At 40.6% G+C, this 24,620-nt stretch overlaps 1 protein-coding gene across 12 annotated transcripts in view; it reads right to left on the bottom strand.

Moving 5' to 3' along the window:
• Positions 1–24,620, bottom strand: part of ASPH (aspartate beta-hydroxylase) — a 221,502-nt gene that overhangs the window by 13,454 nt on the left and 183,428 nt on the right. For all 12 annotated transcript variants that reach the window (XM_058444607.1, XM_032759687.2, XM_058444603.1 and 9 more), the window contains 3 exons: positions 12,476–12,611; positions 4,514–4,605; positions 4,010–4,143 (listed from right to left, as the gene is read on the bottom strand). In XM_058444607.1, coding sequence (XP_058300590.1) covers positions 4,010–4,143; positions 4,514–4,605; positions 12,476–12,611 — 362 coding nt within the window. The remainder of the gene's footprint in view (positions 1–4,009; positions 4,144–4,513; positions 4,606–12,475; positions 12,612–24,620) is intronic.

Raw genomic sequence — 24,620 nt, 5'->3', positions numbered from 1 at the left:
CTGCCAAGTTAATGTTCTCATCAAGATCCCCCTCTCAGTGGGCTGCAGTAGTCCTTCTAACCCTCCTCTGCCTCTGCTAGGTGAAGATGGTTAACCTAATTATGTTTTAAGCTTCAGGGGAGGGGTTGGCGGTTGTTTTCTTTATCAAGCATGGACACAAGGTGTTTGCTGGGAGCCTGGGGTGGGGAATGCACCTACAAATGTGCTCCTGGGGCAGGTCTCCCAGCATCACTCCTGCATTTGTTTTTTTGTTTTTTTAAAGAGATGGGGTCTCACTATGTTTGTTGGAGTGCAGTGGCGCAGTCATGGCTCACTGCAGCCTCAAACTCCTGGGCTCTAGTGATCCTCTTGCCTCAGCCACTGGAGTACCTGTGACTATAGGCCCATGCCACCATGCCCAACATGCATCTTGAGACCTCTGTGACTTTGTGCTAAGCCTCCTAGCACCATCCACCTGCTCCCATTCTTGACTGCCACACCCATTCTTCCAATCTTGGCCTTCTCTTTCTGCCTCAGGCCACTGAAGACTAGGCTTATTTCCATCTCTCTTCCTCTCCCTGCCTATGCCTAAGTAGATTTTTTTTTTTTTTTTTTAAATTTTAGACAGGGTCTTGCTCTGTCACCTGGGCTAGAGTGCAGTGGTATAATCACAGTTCACTGCAGCCTTGAACTCCTGGGCAATTTTTTAAAAAGTTGTTTTTGTGGCTGGGCATGGTGGCTCATGCCTGTAATCCCAGGATTTGGGGAGGCCCAGGCAGGCAGATCACAAGGTCAGGAGATCGAGACCATCTGGCTAACATGGTGAAACCCGTCTCTACTAAAAATACAAAAAATTAGCCAGGTGTGGTGGCGGGCGCCTGTAGTCCCAGCTACTCAGGAGGCTGAGGCAGGAGAATAGCATGAACCCGGGAGGCAGAGCTTGCAGTGAGCTGAGATCGCCCCATTGTACTCCAGCCTGGGCGACAGAGCGAGACTCTGTCTCAAAAACAAAAACAAAAAAACAAAACAAAAACAAAAACAAAAAAACTTGTTTTTGTGGAGACAGGGTCTTACAGTGTTGCTCAGGCTGGTCTTGAACTCCTGGCCTCAAGCAATCCTCCTGCCTTGGGCTCCCAAAGTTCTGGGATTATAGGCCTGAACCACCTTGCCTGGCCCTAAGTGGATTTTTCTCTAGTGATTTTGTTCCAAGTATCTACAAGCAGAATACAGAAGAGAAGGAGGAAGGCAGGAAGGCAGGAAGGCAGGGAGGCAGGGAGGCAGGAGGCAGGGAGGCAGGGAGGCAGGAGGCAGGGAGGCAGGAGGCAGGAGGCAGGGAGGCAGGGAGGCAGGGAGGCAGGAGGCAGGGAGGCAGGGAGGCAGGAGGCAGGGAGGCAGGAGGCAGGAGGCAGGGAGGCAGGGAGGCAGGGAGGCAGGAGGCAGGGAGGCAGGGAGGCAGGAGGCAGGGAGGCAGGAGGCAGGGGAGGCAGGAGGCAGGGAGGCGGGAGGACAGGGAGGGAAGGAGGGAGGGAGAGAGGGAGGCAGGCAGGCAGAAAGGAAAAAAGGGAGGGAGGAGGAAAATAGGAGGTAGGAGGTGAGGGAGAGAGCGAGTGAGCTGGTGAGAGAACAAATAAGCCATAAAAGCCTAAGGAGCACTGAGGCATGAGGCTGGGTGCCCTTCTCCATCTCCACTGCCTCATGCTCTCACGCGATCTCCAAGGAGTTACCTTGTCAATCTCTGCCTGCTCCAGCATTCTCCCACCTCCTCTCTGAATTCCTTGCATCCCCAAATGTGTCCCTGCTCCTTTTCACTTTGGCAGAGAGACCCTGAAGACCCAAACCGAGTTCCCAATGTAAGATAAGATTCATTCCATGCCTGAAGAAACTTCTACCTGTCCAGTGATCCCTGATTCCTCCTCCTGGTCTACCCGATTTTGCCTTTCTTGCCCCATTTCCTTCTTGCTTCCCCTTCCTCCTTCTGTCTTCTAAATACAGATGTTTTCATGGAACCTTTTCATTTCTGTCATCCTTCGATAGTCTCAAGCTTCCTCTAGAAGTTCCTGCTAAGTCTGACTCTCAAATCTTTATCTCTAGACTTACCTTCTCCCCTGAGTGCCAGGTCTCTATTTCCAGCCACCTCCTGGATGGTTCTACAAGTGTGTTCCAATAGCAACTAAATACAATACGTACAAGCAATAAATTCATTTTCCTTTCCTTGAACTTGTCTCATGCCTCCCAAATTCCCAAGGTTTGCTCAAGCATCGCCACCCTCCACTGTCCAAAGACTGTAATTGCAGCAGCATCCTGGATGCCCCATTCCTGTACCACACATTCAAGAGTCACCTGATATCTCTTGCATCTGCTCTCTAGTCTCCATTTCTTTCCAGCATCCCAATTCCAGCTCTGTTTATCTTTTGAGTGGGCCGCTGTGACAGCCTGCCAATTGTTCTTCCCACTGTCCCCACAGGATTCACCCGTGGGTTCCACAGTAACTTCCTAACAAAGGTCTGATCCCATTAGTTTGGGATTCAGAGCCTCCTATGATTTAGTTTCTAAAAGACTCTTTTACTTTGCAACCTTATTCTTTATGTACCATACACTGCTGGCTGCTGAACTATTATTCAATATTCTTCATATGTGGCCATGATTTTTGGCCTCTGTGCCTTTAACGGATACTGTTCCAGAATACCCTTCTTTAGCTTTCAATGTCCGAATCCTTCTTGTCTTTAAAAACTGCCACTCTGCAAGTTGGGTGTCTGTGAGCAGGTGAGGCTCCTGCTCATGGAGCCATCTGTAGTATTTTTAGCTTGTCTGTGGAGAGGCCATCTGCAGTACCTCTTTTATGACCCCTATGGCCTTCAGTCTTGTGTTATCTTCCTGAGCAGACACACCCAGCAGAGGACGGCCCCTTCTGAGTCATCTCTGAATTTCCCACAGCACCATGGGCTGCCCAGGGCAGTTATCTGCCAATAACCAAATAGACAATTCTGCAGACCCCTGAACACTCATCCTCCACTCAGATCTCTACTAAGGACAATAAGAAATGTGTAAGACAACAATAACTTGGTTTCTGATCTCCAGGAGCTTACATACAGCTTGCTATGGAGATAAAGGTAATATATATTAATGAATAAAGAGTAATAGAAGATAGGGAACAGGATTACTGAGGATATATACTCTGAGAGGTTCTATTTTTATAAAACTAAATTGGATCTCAGTAATAGGTTTATTTTGGACAGGTGAAAAGATGGGCATTCTAGGGACAGGGATTATCAGCATCATGGGTACAGAAGCCAGAGCAAGTATGGTTTGTTCAAAAGATCATGAATAAACCTGTCATGATTAGGAAAGTAACACGCAAGGGAGGGAGAGGAGATCTAACATTCATCACGTCCCTACTGATACCAGAACACGGACTGAGCACCTTGTAGGCATTATTCCAGTTAATCCATACAACAACCCTGCAAAGTAGATGTTATCACTGCCAGTTTTATAAGCAAGAAGGCTGATGTTTGAAGGGATTAAGTAACTAGCCAAGGTTACACAGGTTAGGTGGCAGAGCTGGGATTTGAAAAAGGCAGCCAGCTTCCATTGCACCATACCATCTCCTCTAGATCAAAACATATAAATATCATGGGGTGAGTTCTTCAGTTAGGAGGACTTCTTGTATTTATGAATAAGTCAAGTTGCAAAGCAGGAAGCACAATGCATAACATCTGCAGAGCTCAATGCATGTTGGCTGACTCTGAATGCACATCTGTCTACCCGGAGAGAGAAACAAGGCAGCTCCTCAACTAGATAAGTACTCTGCCGAGAAATAATGGAGGAGGGCAGCCCTAGATCTGGGCAATGTCTCCAGGCTAATAGAAAGCACCAAGAAGGGATATAGACTCAAGAGTTTGGATTAATATCACTTTGCTCCAGTCTACTTCAGCTACAAAAGAAGATAAGTAATCCAAAGGAACACAGCTCTGTTGTAACAAACTCTCATCCTCAGAGGTGACGGATATGACGGATAACAGAGGACACATACTTGGTCTCGCTGGCACATCGAATCTTGCAGCCTTCCTTGGGAATCACCAAGCCCAGGTGCATTCGGAGCCTGCAGTTTGTAGGCCCTGTGTGCGGCCACACGTGAGTCCCTGGATGCATGATGGAATATTTGATCTGCATAGAAAACATGACACTCCGTTCAGCTATTTATCAGGGTGAGGAGGAACTGCTAAGTTAAGGTGACAGTACAAAATTACTGTCAATTTGGATTAGAGCCTTTGTAAGATTTAATATTTATATTCAAGTCTTATTTCTTTGTGAAGGAACTAAAAATAAGCACTCACATTTTCCACAAAGCGATAAACACTGAACATTTTCCACCCTCAATTCTGATGTCAACCACAAAAAATTATGTTTCAGTAAAAAGCGCATGTAAAAAGAGGCATTCACTGGGCCAAAGGAAACAGCCATTTCTTTGTAAAGGTCAACACCCCCTTATTCCTAACAATTAATTGTATTCTCTCCAGCACGACACTCTTGGTACCTGTCCTCTTCTGCATCCTGTTGTCTCGGGGAACTTTTCTAGTAAGGTACAGGTTTTAGGAGCTCCTTTGCAGGCATTTTCATTTCTTCTTCCTAGAACAAATAACATAATTGTTGGAAACAAATCACAGTAAAGCTTAAACTTATCCCATTTAGATGAGGTGAGAGCTATATGTCATCCTCATTGCAGGAATCAGAAGATTGAGTAAACATGAGAAGATGAAGTAGGAATGCAAAAGGCTTATTGGAAAAAAATAAAAATTAACCAATACAGAAGACGTGTCTTGCTCCAATAGGTGGTGACTGGCAGAGCAGGGATCCAAATTCTCCACTCGGTGTTGGACTATTTGACTAAGAATGTCTAACGAACAAGACGCAGGTTAAAGGCAGTTGACCTTGAACAACACAGGGGTTAGCGGCTTTGATCCTCCATGCAGCCGAAAATCTGTATATAACTTTTGACTCCCCCAAAACCTAACAACTAATAGCCTACTGTTGACTGGAAGCCTTACTCTATATCACAAATGGTTGATTAACATATTTGGTATGTTATATGTATTATATACTATAGTCTTACAATAAAGTAAGATGAAAAAAGGTATTAAAAATAATAAGGAAGAGAAAATACTTTTACAGTACTGTACTATATTTTATCGATACCATAAGTTTACATCATCTGTTTACAGGATGAATTGAATGTCTGAAACGGCCTGCAACTCCAGGTACAGACCTTAATCTACAGTACATATCAAGCAATTCAACTTTTTCTTGTAGGGTCATGACTTTTCTCTGCTTCTTGGCAGCATTTCCAACATCACTAGTTGCTCTTTGTATAGGTCCCATGGTGCTATTCGAGGTTTGCAGCATTGCATTAAACACAAGGCAAAATACCCAAGAACCATAAGAGACCACTTTTTACCGTGATATGCAATTTACCAGAGACAGGAACTGTTCACATGGAGATGACAGTATCACATGGCATTTTAAGTGGATACTCAAAACACTTGAGCTTGCCGAACAGCAGCAGGAGGTGGCTATGAAATTATTACAGTAGTATAGTCTGTACTGCAGTGAATTTAGTGGAGTTATGATTTGACACTGCCTCTTCATGTGTGTTTACACTTCTCTTGACTATGAATGGTCCTATGCATGGTCTGTAAGTGCTTCCATGCATATGTTGATAAATTTTATTTCTTTATAATAGACTTGTATATATATAGTAAATGATAAAATAGATTAGTACCTATATATATATTTCATGCATTCATGACATGCCCAATTTTTCTAAATTTTTAAAAATATTTCCAGGCTATAAGGTTCATCTGCAAGTTTTTTTCAAATTGTCGCAAATTTCAAAAAATTTTCCAATATATTGACAAAAATTCTTACAGAAGTGGACTCATGAAGTTCAAACTCATGTTGTTCAAAGGCCAACTGTACTTATTTTATCCACTGTGACAGGCAAAATAATAGTCACCTCCCAAAAGATGTCCATACCCTCATCCCATAACCTGTGAATATGTTACCTTTCATGCAAGGGGGAATTAAGGCTGTAAGTGGCACTGAGATTTCTTATCAGCTCACCTTAAAATAGGGAGATTATCCAAGATTACCCGGATGGGCCCAAGGTAATCATAGCATCCTTAAATGTGGGAGGAGGAGGCAGATGAGTGAGTGTCAGAGTGACACAGCATGAGAAAGACCTGACTGGCCACTGCTGGCTCCGAAGATGGAAGGGGGCCACAAGCCGGGGAATGTGGGCAGCCTCTAGAAGCTGGAGCCTCCAGAGGGAATACAACCCTGGTGACACTTGTATTTTAGCCCAGTGTGATCTATTGTAGACTTCTGACCTCTAGAACCATAAGATAATAAATGTGTCTGTGTTTTAAGCTATTAAGTTTTGTGGTAATTTGTTACACCAGCGACAGGAAACTAACACATCCCCTAAAGAAGGAAAATAGCTTATATTATATTTCTAACCTAGAAATGCATTTCTAGGACTATATTAGTTGCCAAAACACTATTTTTATTGGAATTTAATGTCTTTTTCAATATCCAGATCATCCTTTATATGATGATAAAGAATAGGATTTAAATGAAGAAGGCGTCTTTGAGAGGGGACATATTCTATGCATGACTGTCAAGAGCACAGATTCTGGGACATGTCATTTAAGTATCCTGAACTATGCAAATTTCTTTACACTCTATAAAGTTCCTGCTTATTAGGGAAGATGTGCTCAGAATGTACACAGTATCATCTGCTCTCACGGGGGAGTAAAACAATGGGATTTTTAAAAGTCAAAGATATTTTGATTCCCTATTCAAGATTCCTACAAGAGACTGCTACATCTAAAGCTGAGTTTAATTTTATTTAATTAATGTTAATTGTGTCCTAAGACAATCATACACTGAGAATAAAATAAGAGTTACAAAAAATGCAACTAAAAGGTATTCACCCCAATCAAATGGAGCTCAATGTTTTAGAAAACAACTTAGCTTTTTCTAAGTAACCTTTTTGGCTCTTAATTGAATAAAATGTTAATTGCTATTTTTAGTTATTAATGGAGTTCCCCAAATGAACAATAAATGTCAGTTTGGGTGAATATTACATAAACCTATGAGTCATCGTAAAGCATTTTTAAGCCCAGGCTTTCCAAGGCTTCTGGTATGCAGGGCCTGGGGCTGCTTGGCAGGAGTCCCCGATTCTGAGCTCTGTGCCATCCAGGCAGCAGTTAAGTGAAACTGGTGGCTTGGGGAGCAACCAGAGGTGGCCTGGAGTTCTCACAAGCACCAGGTGGCTGAGCATGTGCTACCTGGAGAACAGATGTGCCTTACCTGAATGACAGGTGATGAATGGGTAACCAAATGGGTTGTGCCCCTGAGATTTTCAAGGGATTAGAGAACACCTCTAGCTCTTTAGACACATTTATCTTTCTGGTCTGTAAACGCAGATTCTCTGTGCAGTAGACTCTGGGCATTCATGCACTGTCACTGGTCATTTTAACTATTCACACCTGATCATGAGGGTCCAAGGAATGCAACAACAGTTCCTTGATGCTCATCACAGGCCAGGAACCACTCTGCATGATGAGAGTGCCTAACCTGATGTCTACAACATGCCATAATAGAGGCTCGATTAGTGTTGTATTTTATAGAAAGGCAATTGAGCCACAGAGGGGTCACATAGTAAACAGCAGAGCAGGAATTTCAATTCAGCCAGACTGGACCCAGTGTTCATGCTCTTAACCAGACCACAGACCACCTCTCCATTAATGTTACTACATCACGTGCTATTGTTAGACCATAAAAATATAATATTACTATCATATATTGGATAACTGTGCCAAGTTTTTCATCTAGTGCTCACTGATCCTAGTAACAACCCCATAATTGAGGCACTATTTGCCATTTTTCAGATGAGGGATTTGAAGCTCAGAGATTCAGGGACATGCACACATCACACAGCTAACAAGCAGTGCATCCAGGACTCTAACCTAGGATTGTTGGTTTCCAAAGCCTATTCCTTAAAGCATAATTTCTCATTTCGTTGCATTGTAAGTTGGAAGGCAGCTGTGCAGGAGCAAACCAGTTAACTCAGCCTGAAGAGGAATGCCCAGCATCTGCAACTCACTGCGGCTTTGTTGTTGTTTGATTATTTCTCACCAACGTTAAAGTAACTCTCAAGAAGTAATAAACTTTGCTTCTTTGGGAAAATAGCTCTAGAAAGAGATCTAACAGCCAATGCAAATCTGAAAGAATCATTTAAATATATCACTTCTTACACATGAATACACTTTGTGAGGGCTATTCATGGAGCTGGTATCCTGGGTTGTATCTTTTATAAATTTCAAGGCTCTACTTCTGGGGCAACAACAGGTTCCATCTTGCAATGACAATTCTGATCAGTTGCTAGCAGCCACCTAGAACACCATGTTGAGAAGGACTTAGAGGTTCAGCCTCAGCTTATTCAGAAAGGCTGTTGGAGTCAGTTAGCACCTTTCCCATGGGCTCTGGAAGAAAAAAATGACTGCCCATGTGTGGCATATTTTAATCACTGTTGGTGGCACTTATTAAAATATGAGCAAAATAGATGTTCCATAATATTCACATAACAATTTAAAAACATATTTTTGGGGAACAAAATCATTATTTATATTTACTGATTCTGTTTTTTTTCCTTCAACTCTAAAAAGCCAGTTCTTTAAAAAGGAACATAGTTGAGTCCTAATGAAACTACTTGGAGACTGTATCAGTTCGCTAGGGCTGCCGCAAGCAAATACCACAGACTGAGAGGCTTAAACAACAGAAGTGTATTTTCTCACAGTTCTGGAGGCTGAAAGTCCAAAATTAAGGTGTGGCCAGCCTTGGTTTCTCCTGAGGCCTCTCTTCTTGGCTCTTAGGTGGCCACCTTCTTCTTGTGTCCTCACACATCCTTTTCTCATCCCTAATGATATGGTTTGGCTGCGTCCCCACCCAAATCTCATCTTGAATTACAGTTCCCATAATCCCCACGTGTCATGGGAGGGACCAGGTGGAGATAACTGAACCATGGGGGTGGTTTTCCCCATCCTGTTCTCATGATAGTGAGTTAGTTTTCACGAGATCTGATGGTTTTATAAGAGGCTTCCCCCTTCACTTGGTACTCATTCTCTCTCCTGCTGTCCTGTGAAGAGGTGCCTTCCACCATGAGTGTTAAGTTTCCTGAGGCCTCCCCAGTCATGTGGAACTGCGTGTCAATTAAACCTCTTTTTGATATAAATTACCTAGTGTTTCTTCATAGCAGTGTGAGAACAGACTAACACATGTAGTGTCTCTTCCGCTTCTTATCAGGGCATCAGTTATATTGGGTCAGGACCTCATCCTTATGACCTCATTTAATCTTAACTATCTCCTTAAAGGCACTATCACCAAATACAGTCACACTGGGGGTTAGGGCTTCAACATATGAATTTTCCGGGGGTCACAGTTCAGTCCATAGTAGAGACCTACCATAATTTTACTTCACAAAAACTTCCAGCCTCAGCCTTAGGCATTCCACTACCCAGCAGCATGATTTGCTAACTAGAAAACAGCTAAGTCTTTACTGAGCCAGATATTCATCACCTTTTTCTGAATCTGAGCTCTCAGTGTCACTAAGCAAACTGGTCTCTCACCTCCTTCTCTACCATGTCCACCCCTGTCCCTTCCACTCCAGAATTCCTCTCTTCTATTTCTGAACCACAGCACCTGAGATGGATGCCATCCTGCTTCTGCATAAGCTACGATAGTACTTGCCATCAAACTTATTATTTTCTTTTTCTTTCTTTCTTTTTTTTTTTTTTGACAGTCTTGCTCTGTTGCCTAGGCTGGAGTGCAGTGGCATGATCTCGGCTCACTGCAATCTCTGCCTCCTGGGTTCAAGTGATTTTCCTACCTCAGCCTCCCGAGTAGCTGGAATTACAGGCACGTGCCACCATGCCCAGCTAATTTTTTGTCTTTTTGGTAGAGACGGGGTTTCACCGTGTTGGTCAAGCTGGTCTTGAACTCCTGACCTCAAATGATCTGCCTGCCTTGGCCTCCCAAAGTGCTGGGATTACAGGCATGAGCCACCACACCGAGCCCCAAACTTATTCTTTGCACTATGAATTTGTTTCCAGAAAATAGTTACTGGATTCCCCCACTAGAAGCATGGAATCACAAACCAAAGACCATAAAGAACTTTAAAAAATCTTCCTAAAAGGGAAACTACGTGAATTTTATCCCTTTATGACAATAAAATAAAACTAGAAATTCAGTTTTAAAATTTGAAGCAGGCTGAGTGCAGTGGCTTACACCTGTAATCTCAGCATTTTGGGAGGCCAAGGTAAGAGGGTCACTTGAAGCCAAGGAGTTCAAGACCAGCCTGGGCAATATAGTGAGACCCTATCTCTATAAAAACATTTAAAAATTAGCCGAGTATGTAGATGCACACATGTAGTCCTAGTTACTTGGGAGGAGAATTGCTTGAGCCCAGGAGTTGGAGCTGTAGTGAGCTACGATTGCACCATTGCATGCCAACCTGGGCAAGAAGACAAGATCCTGTCAATCAATCAATCAATGTTGAAGCAACTACAACAGATTGGAAAACACATGCTCAATCACACACAGACATATATACATATAGATCATTTTAAGTCAATGTGGAAAACAGGGCAGAAATGCAGTCTTTTTTTGAAAATAACTCAGGTAAAAATACCATATATTACAGTGTAGGGAATACATCCAAACCTGTAACTGTAGGTCAGTGCATAGCTTTAAATGCTATTATTAATAAAAAAGAACGAAAATAAATTTACTAAGGAATTCCAATCAAAATATTTAAAAGAAAAACAAAAAACAAAACAAAAAAAACAGGAGAAGGAAGAGAAAATACAAATTCAGGAATTAGAAAATATGATCATAATCATGTAAGTGAGAAATAATTTTATGAGCTTTTTAAACAACAGGGTAGATACAACTCTATCACATGTAAGAAAGAGAAAGAAAGAACATGTAAATTCCATTCAATGGGAATAAGAATTTAACAAAGATACTAAGAAAGTAAAATACATTCTAAGAAGTTGAGTAGTTCACGGAAAATCAGGTATATTCCACCTATGTGAAAATGTAGAAGACAAAATGTTACCTCCAACAAAATTATTGACTCCATAATTTATTTTCTTTCTTGCTTAATGCTTTTTATGTCTTATAATACTTTGAATATTAATTTTATCAAATCTTTTTTTTTTTTTTTTGGCAGAAACTACAGTTTCTAGAAATTAGTACTAGGATGCCTGCTATTCTGAAGCATTGCTCTAGGAGGCCCAGTAGGTTCTATGATGCATAAGGATGTTAATGGAATTAAAGTACGAGGTGAACACATAAGTGCCAATAGAACGGACTCATCTTAGTGACATGTCAGAGGAAAATTAGCATATTGCCCACATATGGATTGTATAGCTCCATTTAAAAAAACCTTCTTGGCAAAAAGTGGATAGTCACTATTTTTCATGGTTCTCTCTCTTTCGATGGAAGTATCCCTGAAAACATTACTAAAGTAGTTCCTCTTATTCTTACATAGAAACCATTCTGAAAGCATAATTGAGATAAACCACTCCACTGTCCTTATTTGTGCTGTAGTGTAAATTAGATGCATATTACAATCTGAATTTGTTTTCTGTAGCTGAAGATATGCAGCACGTGCTGTTTAGTCTTCAAAATAAATTTACTTTTGTATAGTTATTGTTAACCCAGGCTAACTCCACTTCTCAAGGAGAAAATTGGTCTTAAATGCTCCTCATTTTAAAGATAGATGAATATATCAATCCACTGAAAACACATACACGCACACACAAACACACACACACACGCTGGAGCTCCATATGTGTGTCTGTACCTAGGTTAAGCTAAAAAAATATGAAGTTCGATATGAACCACTTCCTATTCCTGAAGAGCTGAGACAGCAGTTATTATTGTCTTGTCACTCTGGTGTGTTACCATTTTTACCAGTTGGTGTGTTACCATTTTTACCATCATCTGTGTTGATATCATTTTGCCATGCAACGTCGCCTCCATTTTATAGGAGCAAATGATGCTCAGGGACATAACTTCCTGACACATTGATAACACCTGCTAGACTTTTCAGTTATGCCTACACAGTAGGGTTATTGTCAGTAACACATCATTCAACAGGAAAGACTGGAAAAATCAGAACACTATTCATAAATATTTATCCAAATACACACATGGATATATACACACAGCAATATACCTGGACACATACAAATAAGGGCTCAGATGCAGTTTTCAAAAACAATGAATGGATTTCAAAAATCTAGGTTTTTTGGGGCCCCTCGTTTAAGCCTGGAAATCCCAGCTCTGGGAAGTATCACCAGAAGACTCTTGTCAGTACCCACTTCCCATCAGGTTTGGGCTTCAGAGAACCACCTAGAAGTCAGAAACTCACCTTGCTGCCACAGCGTGAACTGGCTCCAGTCCCCTTTTTCCCTCAGGTTTTCATCCTCAGGCAGGAAGAGACCTTTGGCTTTATCCATCACTGCAAGGCCTTCATCTCGGATTAACTTCCAGTTTCTTTCTAAAGACTAGAGAGAAGATTCTGACTTTACTGGACTGAAAACGGGCTTGGTGGAGCACCTCAAAATGACTCTTGTTTTTTTGAGGTTTGTTTCAGAAAGGAACTAATTTTTTGCCTTATCTAGACTGCTTATATTTCAATTTCCTCTGGTACTTCTTGTCACAGGTATAAAATCCCCAAATCTCATGATTATGTTTTGCAACATAACAATTTCAATAATTCCTAGAAACTTCAGAGAATAACCCTCTCCAAAATTTAAGTTTTGCCTAAAGACTTTTTTTTTGAAACCACAACCTAAGAAGAGTGCTGATCTTGTTGATCAGATTACATTAGTACACTGTAGTAAGTTCCATGTGACACTCCAGCCTCTAAATGGGAACAGAAATCACAGACTTAATTTCACCTTTCAACAGAGTTCCTTACAAAGATGCCATTAAAGATGGTCAATATTAGTTAAACACTCAACAGTACCAGAAAAGTATCCATTGGAGGATTTGATATATAAAATTAACAGCAAACTAAAACAAATAAATGCACTAGTGTTTAGAATTCAGCCAAACAAAAATATTTCCTTGACTTCTCATTTATGAGGGAGCCTTAGCCCCTGCCAGAAAGGGAGCTTATGACCAGTAGAGACGAGCAGTGGCGGGGCAGGTGACGGTAGAGCCTGTGGAAGATCCTCTGGGCAGTCTGCACCATCACACTGGGTGTTGATTAGGAGTGGAGGTGGGGGACAGTAGGGTGGGTAGGGGAGAAGGCAAAGGTGAGGATCTGAGCAGCAAACTAAGATGGATTTACATCAGGAGACAAGCATAAAAACAGCTTTCCTACTTCAGGACAGAGACAAAGCTGTACAGATACATCAGAATTTTGAAATGTTAATAATTACAATCATTTCTATGTTCTATGAGAAATGGATGAAATAGTTGAGTATAAGGATTCATGGACAGGGAGGAACATGTTAGCTGATTCCAACAAGAATCAGGGGCAGATCTATTTTCAGTGACTCAAGAGCATGGGACTAGAACTAATAAGTTACAAAACAGAAAGCAGATTTTGATAGAAAAATGGAAAACCAGTAGCATATTCTGAAGATGGATTGAGTTTCTTTGTAAATCATCGTTCTCTCTTTTGAATTGGTCAAGCAAAATGATTATTTGTTAGAGCAAAGCAGGAGATAATGTGTAGAGTGTCTTTTTACCAAGTCCTGCTTTATAAACTCATGATTCCACATAAGAAGGCAATGTAGAGTCAGGATGGCTGCAGAGCCAGAGGGCTGTGATATAGACAGAGATTTGTGTGGAAACATGGTGCCAGCCCCAGCCAAACAAGGGAATACTTTTTATATCATGTGAAAACACTAGTTATTAAAATATTCTAGGGCAAGAAAGAGATTTTGGTTGATTTTATAATTTTATGACGTGTATGCATTAATTTGTGTTAATATTGTTAATGGAAGACCAATGAGATGTGTGGAGGCCAAAGGAGAACTTTATTTTTCAAAAGCAATCTGCAGACTGGGGAGATGCCACTTTGGAAAGTGCACTCCCAGGAAGGGTGGGGGAGAAGGAGATGATAAAGGCCAAAACTGCAGGGCAGGGCAGGTGAGGAGTGTTGGGAGCAAGGAAGAATGTTGGCTGGATGGCCTTTAAGCCCCAGATCACCAGTCTCTGGTGGTTAATTGGCTGATTCCAGGTGGTTGGTTGGCTGGTTGGTGCTAGGTGGTCTTGTTGGTGGTCAGATGGAGGAATTTCCAGTTGTAGTTGTTTTCAAAAACTGTTCTTTGACTTGGTTGCCGAAAAACAGATTCTGAAACACTTTCCAAGGACACAGTGAGCGTGACTGCCTCCTCACCTTGGCAGGGCCTCTTGGTTCTGCTTTTAACTTTTGAGCCAAAGGGAGTTCATCTTGTTTGCCAACTGGGGGCATAGTTTGACCACATCTACGCCTGCTACTGCCACTGCCCAGCTTGGCGTGGTCCTGGTCATTTATCCGTGTTTGGGGCTCTGTCCACCAACTAGGTTCCATATTACTTCATCCCAAGTGGGCAGTTCATGAAGAACAGGGCAAAGATCGCATTTCAATAAAGAGACATTCAAAAGCCCTTACTTCGTCAGATCCACAGATCGAGAGCATACAATCATTTTGTAAAAAACCCCAAGACCATGGAAAAGAAAAAAATGCACCCTAGGATTTCGCTGTATGTTCATATCTTCCCAAATGCACCTCAGTTGCCAACACTCACTCTGGATATTGTCACTTGTTCAAGTTGATAGATAATTCTGTTAGATTCTTGTTAAATTGTCACACAGACAAGGGGAGAATTGCTCCTCTAACACATAAAATTACTTTTCAAATGAGGTTATTGGTGCCTTATAAGGACAACCTATTCCTTTATTCTCTCCTGGTATTTTAAAAGATTCTTTTATTTCTTTAAAGCTGATTTAGGGGCTTGGTTGGAAACAGCTGATCTTTTGTTACTAAAATAGGGCACAAAGCCCTAGGGAAAAATGTTAAAGTGATTGCATCACTCAATATAATTTAACATTTTTTACTTAAGAATAGACTATCTTTTATATATGAAACGTTGCCCTTCCTGCCCCTTCACCCACAGCCTCCCCTGGGAAGTGTTGCCAAGGTACTTTTTGTGAATAGTAATAATTTTTTAAAAAATGTTTTGGCTTTTCCTTGTTATATGTGGCATACATGTGCTGGATGACAGACTCGTGCTCAAAAGGGGCAAACTGGTTGCAGAAGGGTCTCTCTGAACACATGCCCTAATATGCCACCAGACATGCTCAGTCCTAACTAGTACTACTAACTCAGTACTATCTAGTCTATTTTGATTATAAAACAGTCACTTATTTTCTCTTTTGAGTTCAATACTTTCTTACAGAATTTTACATTGGGAAGGAACCATACTGTTAATCTAGCTGAAATTTCTTCAGTTTAGGGATGATGAAATGACTCCTTGTGTGGTTAATGAGCCTAAATCCCAGAGTCTGGTGGTCAGCACAGGTGGTGCCAAAACCCCTCTGTACTATCTCCTCCTCAATTATTAGAGAAGGTCACATTTAGGCACAGTGATTTCAGGCTGCAGTGGACTCAAGAGGCCCTGCTCCCCTCGAGCAAAAGAGCAGTTGTGAGGTACCTCAGCCTCCCAGTCTCAGAGATTTACTGGGTACCTGTGACTGTGGGTGCTGGTCAGGAGCACTTGCAAGGTGCTTAGAGAGCAATATGCTCCCCGGTGACTGCCCTGCAAAGGGCATGCCTCCAAGACAGTTCAACATCTTTGACAAGTAGGGAAAACCGAGGGAACCAAAAGATTCCACCAGTTAAACCTGATGACATGTGCTTGAAGGTGTTTTCCAACTTTGGAAAGAAAAACCAGGGTCTTTTAGGGGCACTGGGGGGAAATCTGGGATGGGACCTAAGAATGCTGTTTTTAAGCACAAACCAAGGAATCACGTAATATAATATTCACATGGTTAGAGGAAATTAAAGATCAAACCTAATTACACTTGGCATGTGTGTGTGTCTGTTCAGGACAAAAAAAATACCATAAACTGGGTAGATTATAAATAACAGAAATTTATTTCCCACAGTTCTGGAGTATGAGAAGTCCAAACTCAAGATGTTGGCAGATTCAATTCTGGTGAGGGCCACTTTCTGGTTCATAGATGGTACCTTCTAGCTGCCTCAACAAATGGTGGATGGGACAAACAAACTCTCTGGGGACTCTTTTATAAGGGCACTAATCTCATTCATGAAGGCTTTGCCCTTAAGGCGTAATCATCACCCAAAGCCCTACCTCTTAATACTATCACCTTGGGAGTCAAATTTCAATAGATGAATTTGGGGGAGACACAAACATTCAGATCATATCAGTGTATGAGTGTGCAGGAGAGAGGGAGAGGGAGAGAGAATATGAATATTCTCTACACTAATACCACCCACTTGTCTTCAATGGCAAATAATTCAGTTTTTAGGAAATTCCAACAGAAAACTTGAAGGCTCACAAACAGCAGGCAATGCCTACATTTTTAAAAGCCTCTTCTGAAATATTACTCCCTTGACTCTAAACTCATCTATTTCATAAAACCGAAAGAGAAACTAATCGCATTGGTATTTCAGTTGGTTGCCTGAAAGACACCTGTTTCTAATTCCCATTTCTTCTTGTGGCAAAAGAGACTTCAGAAAGCACAGGTTTGATTCTTTCTACAGTGGCACATGGCTTCATAAAGCCATCTCAGCATGTGCCTCACGAGTTACACCTTAGCTATATTTTTCACTCTAGGCATCTATAAATGGACTTCCCAGTTCTGACCTCATGAATCCCACATCATGCCCCAGCTTTCCTGAATCCCAGACCTGCATCCAGTTAGGAGCAGTTTCCTCATCTCTCCAGACAGCCTGCTCATGCCACCTGGATGCTGTACTTTTCTCTGTAACATCAAATTAAGTCCTATTTGTAAAATCTTCTCTTAAAATTGACTTCCTGCAGAAAGTCTTTCTCTTGAGAAGCAAACTAAAGCCTAACTCATTTTTATTTAACTATTTTTCTTACTAATGTTTTTGTTCAATTAAAAAATAAACATTTTTTAAAGTCAAATATTATTACAGGTCTTATAATGAGAATTGCAGTCTCTTCTCCAACTCTTCCCCAATCCTCAGTCTAACTCCTGGCTAATTATTTAAAATATTTCTTCTGTTGTTAACCTGCTTATATCTAAATAGCATGTTATATTGCTATTCTTGATTTATTAATTTGAGGCATTATCACTCATCTATTATAGAAGGTTAACAATTAAACAATTTAATGTCTTCCTTCTCCATCCTTGAAATACAGTTAATTTCACGAATTTTTCATATCAGTGCAAATTCACATTCAGGTTTTATAATATTATGACAATCAGGTATCATTCATACTTGACTTGAGTTGTAATGATTACACTTCATGTCACATGCAGCATTTTTTTTCTGTCCCCTTTTCATTGGCTTTATTTTGTAATGCACTTCATACTATTTCTTCACTAACTCTGAAAGAGTGCTATTAAATCCCTTGATGCTTTTATTCTACCTTTTGCCAAAAACATTATAAATTGATTACTTTCTTGCTTTTTCTCTTTTTCTGAAGATAACCCTCCCACAGCCATTTGCCTTGCTCTGATCTGGATCAGTTACTGTCTGAATTTGCTAGACAAGGATGGCCATGGAACTCCCCTTGGCCTCTGCCTGGTACTGGGCTCCTTAATTACTGATTCTAGTTGTTCCTGAGGAAGGACACACCACAGGTAAAATTGAATTCTGAAAGTGTCTCAAGCTCTTATACCTGATTGAAGGTTTGAGTATGTATAGTTAGGTATTTAGGTTGTAAATTTATTTAGTTAGTAAATAATTTTGTTTTATAAATTTTTGCTTGTTATCTAGTGTGATACTATTTTTATTTTAAAAATATATAGTAGACAGAGATTGAATATATTCGAAGCGAACAAGGCAAAGGGCAATGTATATCAATGAATTGATATACATCTTATAACTGAAAGTTTGTACTCTTTGACCAGCATGTCCCCATTTCTCCCACTCCCCACCCCCAGGCAACCACTGCTCTATTCTCTGCTTCTATGAGTTTGACTTTTTTAGATGCCACATGTAAGTGATATCACACAGTGTTTGTCTTTCTATATCTGGCTTACTTCACTTAGCATAATGTCCTCCAGATTCATTCATGTTGTTGCATGTGGCAGGATATCCTTCTTTTTAAAGGCTGAATAATATCCCATTGTGTTTATATACTACAGTTTTTCTTCATTTGCCTGTTGATAGACATTTAGGTTGTTTCCATATCTTAGCTATAGTAAATAATGCTGTAATAAACACGGGGGTGCAGATACCTCTTTGAATTACTGATTTCATTTCCATTAGATATGTAATTAGAGTAGGACTGCTGAATTGTATAATAATTCTATTTTTAATTTTTTGAGGAACCTCCACATGGTTTTCCATTATGGCACCAATTTACACTTCCACCAACAGTGTACATGTGCTCCCTTTTCTCTGCATCCTCATTAACATTTGTTACCTCATTTTTTTCCTAATAGCCATCCTAACAGGTGATATCTCATTGTCCTTTTGATTCGCATTTCTCTGATGAATAGTGATGTTGAGCACATTTTCATATACCTGTTGGCCATTTGTAGGTCTTTGAAAAAATGTCTACTTAGGTCCTTTGCCAATTTTTAAATTGGGTTATTCAGTTATTTTGCTATTGAGTTGCATTAGTTCCTTACATATTTTGATTATTAACCCCTTATCAGACATATGGTTTGCAAATACTTTCTCCGTTCCATAGATTGCTTTTCATTTTGTTGTTTCTTTTGCTGTGCAGAAACTTTTTAGTTTGCTGTAGTCCCACTTGTTTATTTTTGCTTTTGTTGTCTGTGCTTTTCGTGTCATATCCACAAAATTATTGCCAAGAGGAATGTCTTTTCATAATTTTGAAAGGATTAGTCCATTACATTATAACTTTTAGTGTTGCTGTTGGAAACCTGATGACTTTTAGATTCTCCCTCTTCCAATCCTTCCTTCTCTAGAAGCTTTATAAGAGTCAGGATAGTATAGTGTTTAGGGGTATAAAATTTGGAGCTGGACTGCATGTTTGGAGATCTGACTCTGCCACTTATTTGCTGTGTGATTTGGGGCAAATTACTTATCTCTGTGCCTTAGTTTATAAAGCTTTTCTCAAGAGTCCCTTTGAGAATTAAATGTGTGAAAAGTGCTTGCACTATATGCAAGTATAGCTATGATGATGAGGAGGATTTTAAGACCTCTTTCTTTCCTGTTTCTTGAAATTTCATGGCAATATGCCTTAATGTAAAGTCAGGGTACTCAGTGGCACCCTTCAACCTGAAAACTCACATTTTTTCTATTGTGAACTATCTTCTAATATTATTCATTTCTTCTGTTTTTTTTTTTTTTTTTTTTTTTTTTTGCCTATTCTCTCTGGAACTCTTTTTAGCTGAATGTCAACTATGTTAAATTGAGCCTCTAATCATCCTATGTTTTCTATCTTCCATCTTTGCCTTTTTGTTTTTCCTTCTGGGAGATTTCCTTAACTTAGCTTCTAATACTGCTTTAAATTCTTATTTCTGCAAATCACACTTTTTAATTTCTGAGAGCCCTTTCTGGGTCTTCAATTGTTCCTTTTTATAGTATCCCATACTTATTTTACAGACACACATCTTCTCTTATTGCTCTGAGTATATTAGAGATATTATTTTGTTTTTATTTTGTTCCCTACATTTTCTCGATTTCCCCCAAGCTACATCATTCTTTTTGTTTTGTTCATCTTTCATGTTAAAAATCTCCTTAATGTTTGGTGATCCTTGGCTGTAAGTCCTATAAAATTGAGAGAACAATTGGACATCTTGTGAAAGGGCAGGGCCTATGTCTGACAGGCCTCCATGTTGGGTGCATTGTCAAGCCAGTTTGTTTGCTTAATTGGGGACCCTAAAATGTCAGCATAGATAAGTCTATTCTTTGAGGCCATGCCGTTTCTTGAGTTGCTGTAGTACCAGGTGCCTTGAATTTCTTCTTTGGAAGCTTCTCTGTAATTACTACAGTTTCTGCTGTCTTAGATCCACCAAATCATCTACTTTTGTTTTCCACTTTCAAAATTACATGCTGACACTGTTCATCTGCTATTGTCTTCCTTTAAAAAATACCATTTGTGCCATTTTATTCTTGTATCGTCATTTAAGTGAGGTTTCAGGTGGGGGGTGCTATTAAATGCATATGCTCAGTTTGTTCAATCCTTCTTGACTCTTTTATTTTATTTTTTTGAGACAGAGTTTTGCTCTTGTTGCCCAGGCTAGAGTGCAATGGCGTGATCTCGGCTCACCACAACCTCTGCCTCCCGGGTTCAAGCAATTCTCCTGCCTCAGCCTCCCGAGTAGCTGGGATTACAGGCATGCGCCACCACGTCCAGCTAATTTTGTATTTTTAATAGAGATGGGGTTTCTCCATATTGGTCAGGCTGGTCTTGAACTCCCAACCTCAGGTGATCAGCCCGCCTTGGCCTCCCAAAGTGCTGGGATTACAGGCATGAGCCACCATGCCCAGCCCACTCATATTTTCTATATATCTCTAATAATTGAATTTTTTTTTACTTTTACCTCCTTTTCTCCTAGACTAGTCAAATCTTGTAATATGTAATCCAACCATCTAGTGATGCTTAGAAAGAAAATCCTGTTAGCCAGCAAAACCCTTTACTAGTCTTTCAAATTCATTTTTAAGAGATCATCAAACTCAAAGTAATGATATTCCACATGCTAGAGATATGCAGTAGAAAGTAAAAAAAAATTATCAGCATATTTTACGTTTTGAATCAAACTCTGCTAATCCGTATATTGATTTCTTGTTGACCTAATTTCTTTTTGCCTCTTGGCCTATACACTTTCCTTGCATCACTTGGTTAGTATATCCTCAATCCCATGACACGCTCAGATGATGATACAAGTGATACTTGAAGCTTGACCTAAACCATTTTAATTTTGTTCTAATCAATCATAATTGGTTTGAGCTTTAAATATTTTCTTCTATGTGAGAAAATAGGACCATTCTGAGAAATGTTTTTGCTGAGGCAGTTAGTACACATTTCATTAAGGGGATTTACAAAGGAAAGTCACTAATGGTAATTTGCAAGGGCAGCCATAACAAAGTACCACTGGGTGGTTTAAACAACAGAAATTTCTGTTCTCACAGTTCTGGAGGCTAGAAGTTCAAGATCAAGGTCAGCAAGTTTGGTTTCTTTCAAGGCCTCTCTCCTGGGCTTACAGAGGGCCAACTTCTCACTGTCCACATTTCCTTGGTGGGCATGCATCCTGGGTGTCTCTGTTTCCAAAGTTCCTCTTCTTATAAGGACACCAATCAAATTGGACTAGGGTCCACTCTAATGGCCTCTTTTCAACTTCACTATCTCTTTCAAGGCCCAAACACAGTCTCTTAATACAGTCACATTCTGAGGTCATGGGGAGTAGAATTTCCGAGTAGGAATTGTGGGGAGCAACAGTTCATTCAGCCCATAGCCCTTATGTAGATTCATGTTTGAAAACACTCTAGCTACAAAAGCAAACAGCAGATGAAAGGGGATCAAGAATATATTCACATCAATATAGGAAAAGATAAATTCACATGAGCAAAATAAAACACACTTTTGAGGAAACGCAGGAAGAGCTGTTTTTAACATGTGAACAAAACAACAACTCTTAGGGTTCAGTGTAACATAAGCAAGATTAGGTAAGTAACTGTTTGTGACTAGCTGTTAAGAAAAAGAGGCATCGAGAAAACAGACAATGGAAATTGAGAAAAGTCCCAGTGTTTTATACATTCCTTGAAAGTTTCTGACTCTAAATTGAGAAAAGGGATGCCGTGAAAGGCTATTCTTGGCAAAGTCTGTGTATTAAATTGGAGTTAGAATGAATTGATAACAATGGTGCATTAGTATACTGTGTACTAAATTTTATCTAATTGGTTAAGAATATGCTTGTCATTAGTTATTATTTGAAGAATTATGTATCTTATTTTTAAGAGATAAAATCAGCTTGCTTAAATTTTAGCCAAAACATAACTATACTCTAAACATGATAAGACGAGTAGCAGTGTAATCTGCCTTAGAAACAATATCCCAGGATGGTGGGGATGCCCTTGGGTGCTGAGATGAGGTTATTACATCAAACACCATGGGACTGTAATGCTATTGCAGCAAATTCTCTTTGCAATACTTCTAACAACACCGCTAAGGAAATTAGTAGCATTAGAGTATAATCTCTCACTGGTCCTAATGCATTTTGATTAGATCTCCTTGTTTTTCAAGTTTGAATATACAGATAAAAGAAAACAGGTGACTTTTTTTTTTTTTTTTGAGACAGAATGTCACTCTGTCGCCCAGGCTGGAGTGTAGTGGCATGATCTTGGCTTGCTGCAACCTCTGCCTCCCAGATTCAAGCGATTCTCCTGCCTCAGCCTCCCAAGTAGCTGGGATTACAGGTGCGTGCCACCAGGCCTGGCTAATTTTTTGTATTTTTAGTAGAGACGGGGTTTCACCATGTTAGACAGGATGGTCTCGATCACCTGACCTCATGATCTGCCTGCCTCGGCCTCCCAAAGTGCTGTGATTACAGGCATGAGCCACCATGCCCAGACAACAGGTGACATTTCTTATTGTGGAAATAAAAGCCAATGAAGTGAGAAACGCAAAGGCTATTTATTCTAAGCTTGCTATAGCAAGGGAGTCAGCCACTGTCACTTGTGTTTTGGCAGACACTCTAAAGGCAGGCAGAGGAGTAGGAAAGCTTTATAATAGGAAGAGAAGGCTTCAGGCATGCTCTGAGTGGGGGCTGTTGGCCTAAGGAAGCTAGAGGTGGCTAACTAGAAGCAGGACATCCTATGTGATTGGAGGAGGGTGCATATTTGGCTCTCTCTGGTTGGTCTTAAGTTGGAACCGTAGACAAAATTCAGGGAAGCCTTTAGTTATCAATCAAATCCTGGCTATTTGGGGCTATTCTGATTGTTACAGAATTGATTGTGTAGCTCCCTGGATTGTTACTAGATACAGAAGTCTGGCTTCCTGAAAGCTGATTTATAGCATGCTGGTTTCCTGGGCTGTTTATCATAGATAAGGGATTGGTTTCCTGGGCAGGTGACTGCAGGCTGTGGGTCAAAATTCTATTTTTACATATAGTCTGGCTACTGACTGTGAATTCAGTCTCTCATCATCCTTGCTGAAGGAAAAGGATAACATGAGGCACCTAGCTAGCACTGGGGCGACAGGAGAGCCTTGGAGAAATGACTTTTGCTCGTTCTAGTGAGTGAGAGAAAAAGGATTGCTTCACCTGAGAGGAAGGAGAAAAGATAATCCAGGTTGCCGGGACAAACAACCAGCCTGAGGGCTTCAAGGACTCAGATGGCAGAGGAGACCCACATTCCTCATATATTGGCGCAGAGAGGCAGGGAGGCTAGTCCGCCCTATCAGTCAGAGAAGGTAAAGGGAAGATGGGGAGCTGACTTCATGTCCCACCTACCGGCTGGAAACAGTGCACTAAGGGATATCCTGAGTGAGTGACGCTAGAGTAGCAGCCCCATAGTCGCTAATCTCAGACAGCTGAAACTTCATGTGTACCTAAGCAACAAATTGCTTGACAAAGAGTTAAACAAATTGCCTATAATGTGTATGTGCATACGCACATTTTTGTTAAGAGACAGGGTCTTGATCTGTTACCCAGGCTGGAGCGCAGTGGCACAATCATAATTCACTCCAGCTTCGAACCTCTGGGCTCAAGCGATCTTCCTGCCTCAGCATCCCAAGTAGTTGGGACTACAGGTGCATACCACCATGTCTGGATAATTTATTATTTTATTATTATTATTTTGTAGCAACAGGTCTTGCTATGTTGCCCAGGCTGGTTCTAACTTCTGGCCTCAAGTGACCCTCCTGCCTCAGCCTCCTAAAGGGCATATGCATATTTAAGACATCTCTCTGTGTATCATATTGAGACAAATCATGACCTACTGAATTAAACATTTTAGAACCCCAAATGGAGTACCAACCTAGCGGTATAGTTTGCAATTATTCTGAAATATCAAACGCTGTGCTGTGAGTTCCCAAAGAGGGTCAGAGAGAAAGCCAATTTGTAGGTCTCTTTTTTTTTCTCCCACATTGACAAATAATAAAAACTCACTGATTTTGCTTTCAGAAAAAAAAAAGCCTCTTTGTATGAAATAACTCAAAGAATATAAAACACTGTGTTCCTTTGCTCTGCTGCCATAATTGGCATCATAGGCCACCCTATAGCCTCAGCTGTGTGGACTCTTATTAAGGGCTCACATCTAAACGCACACGGGAACATCCACGATGGAAGGCTTCATTTTGTTTTGTGTTTTAAGCCTTACCAAAACCTCATGGGAGAAGAGGAGCTGAGGTAATTATTTTGAATTTAGAGATAAAAAAACAAAAAAA

This window comes from Hylobates moloch, unplaced genomic scaffold (assembly GCF_009828535.3).
Source record: "Hylobates moloch isolate HMO894 unplaced genomic scaffold, HMol_V3 SCAFFOLD_9, whole genome shotgun sequence".
Taxonomy (NCBI): domain Eukaryota; kingdom Metazoa; phylum Chordata; class Mammalia; order Primates; family Hylobatidae; genus Hylobates; species Hylobates moloch.
This window is presented reverse-complemented; position numbering and strand designations above follow the sequence as displayed.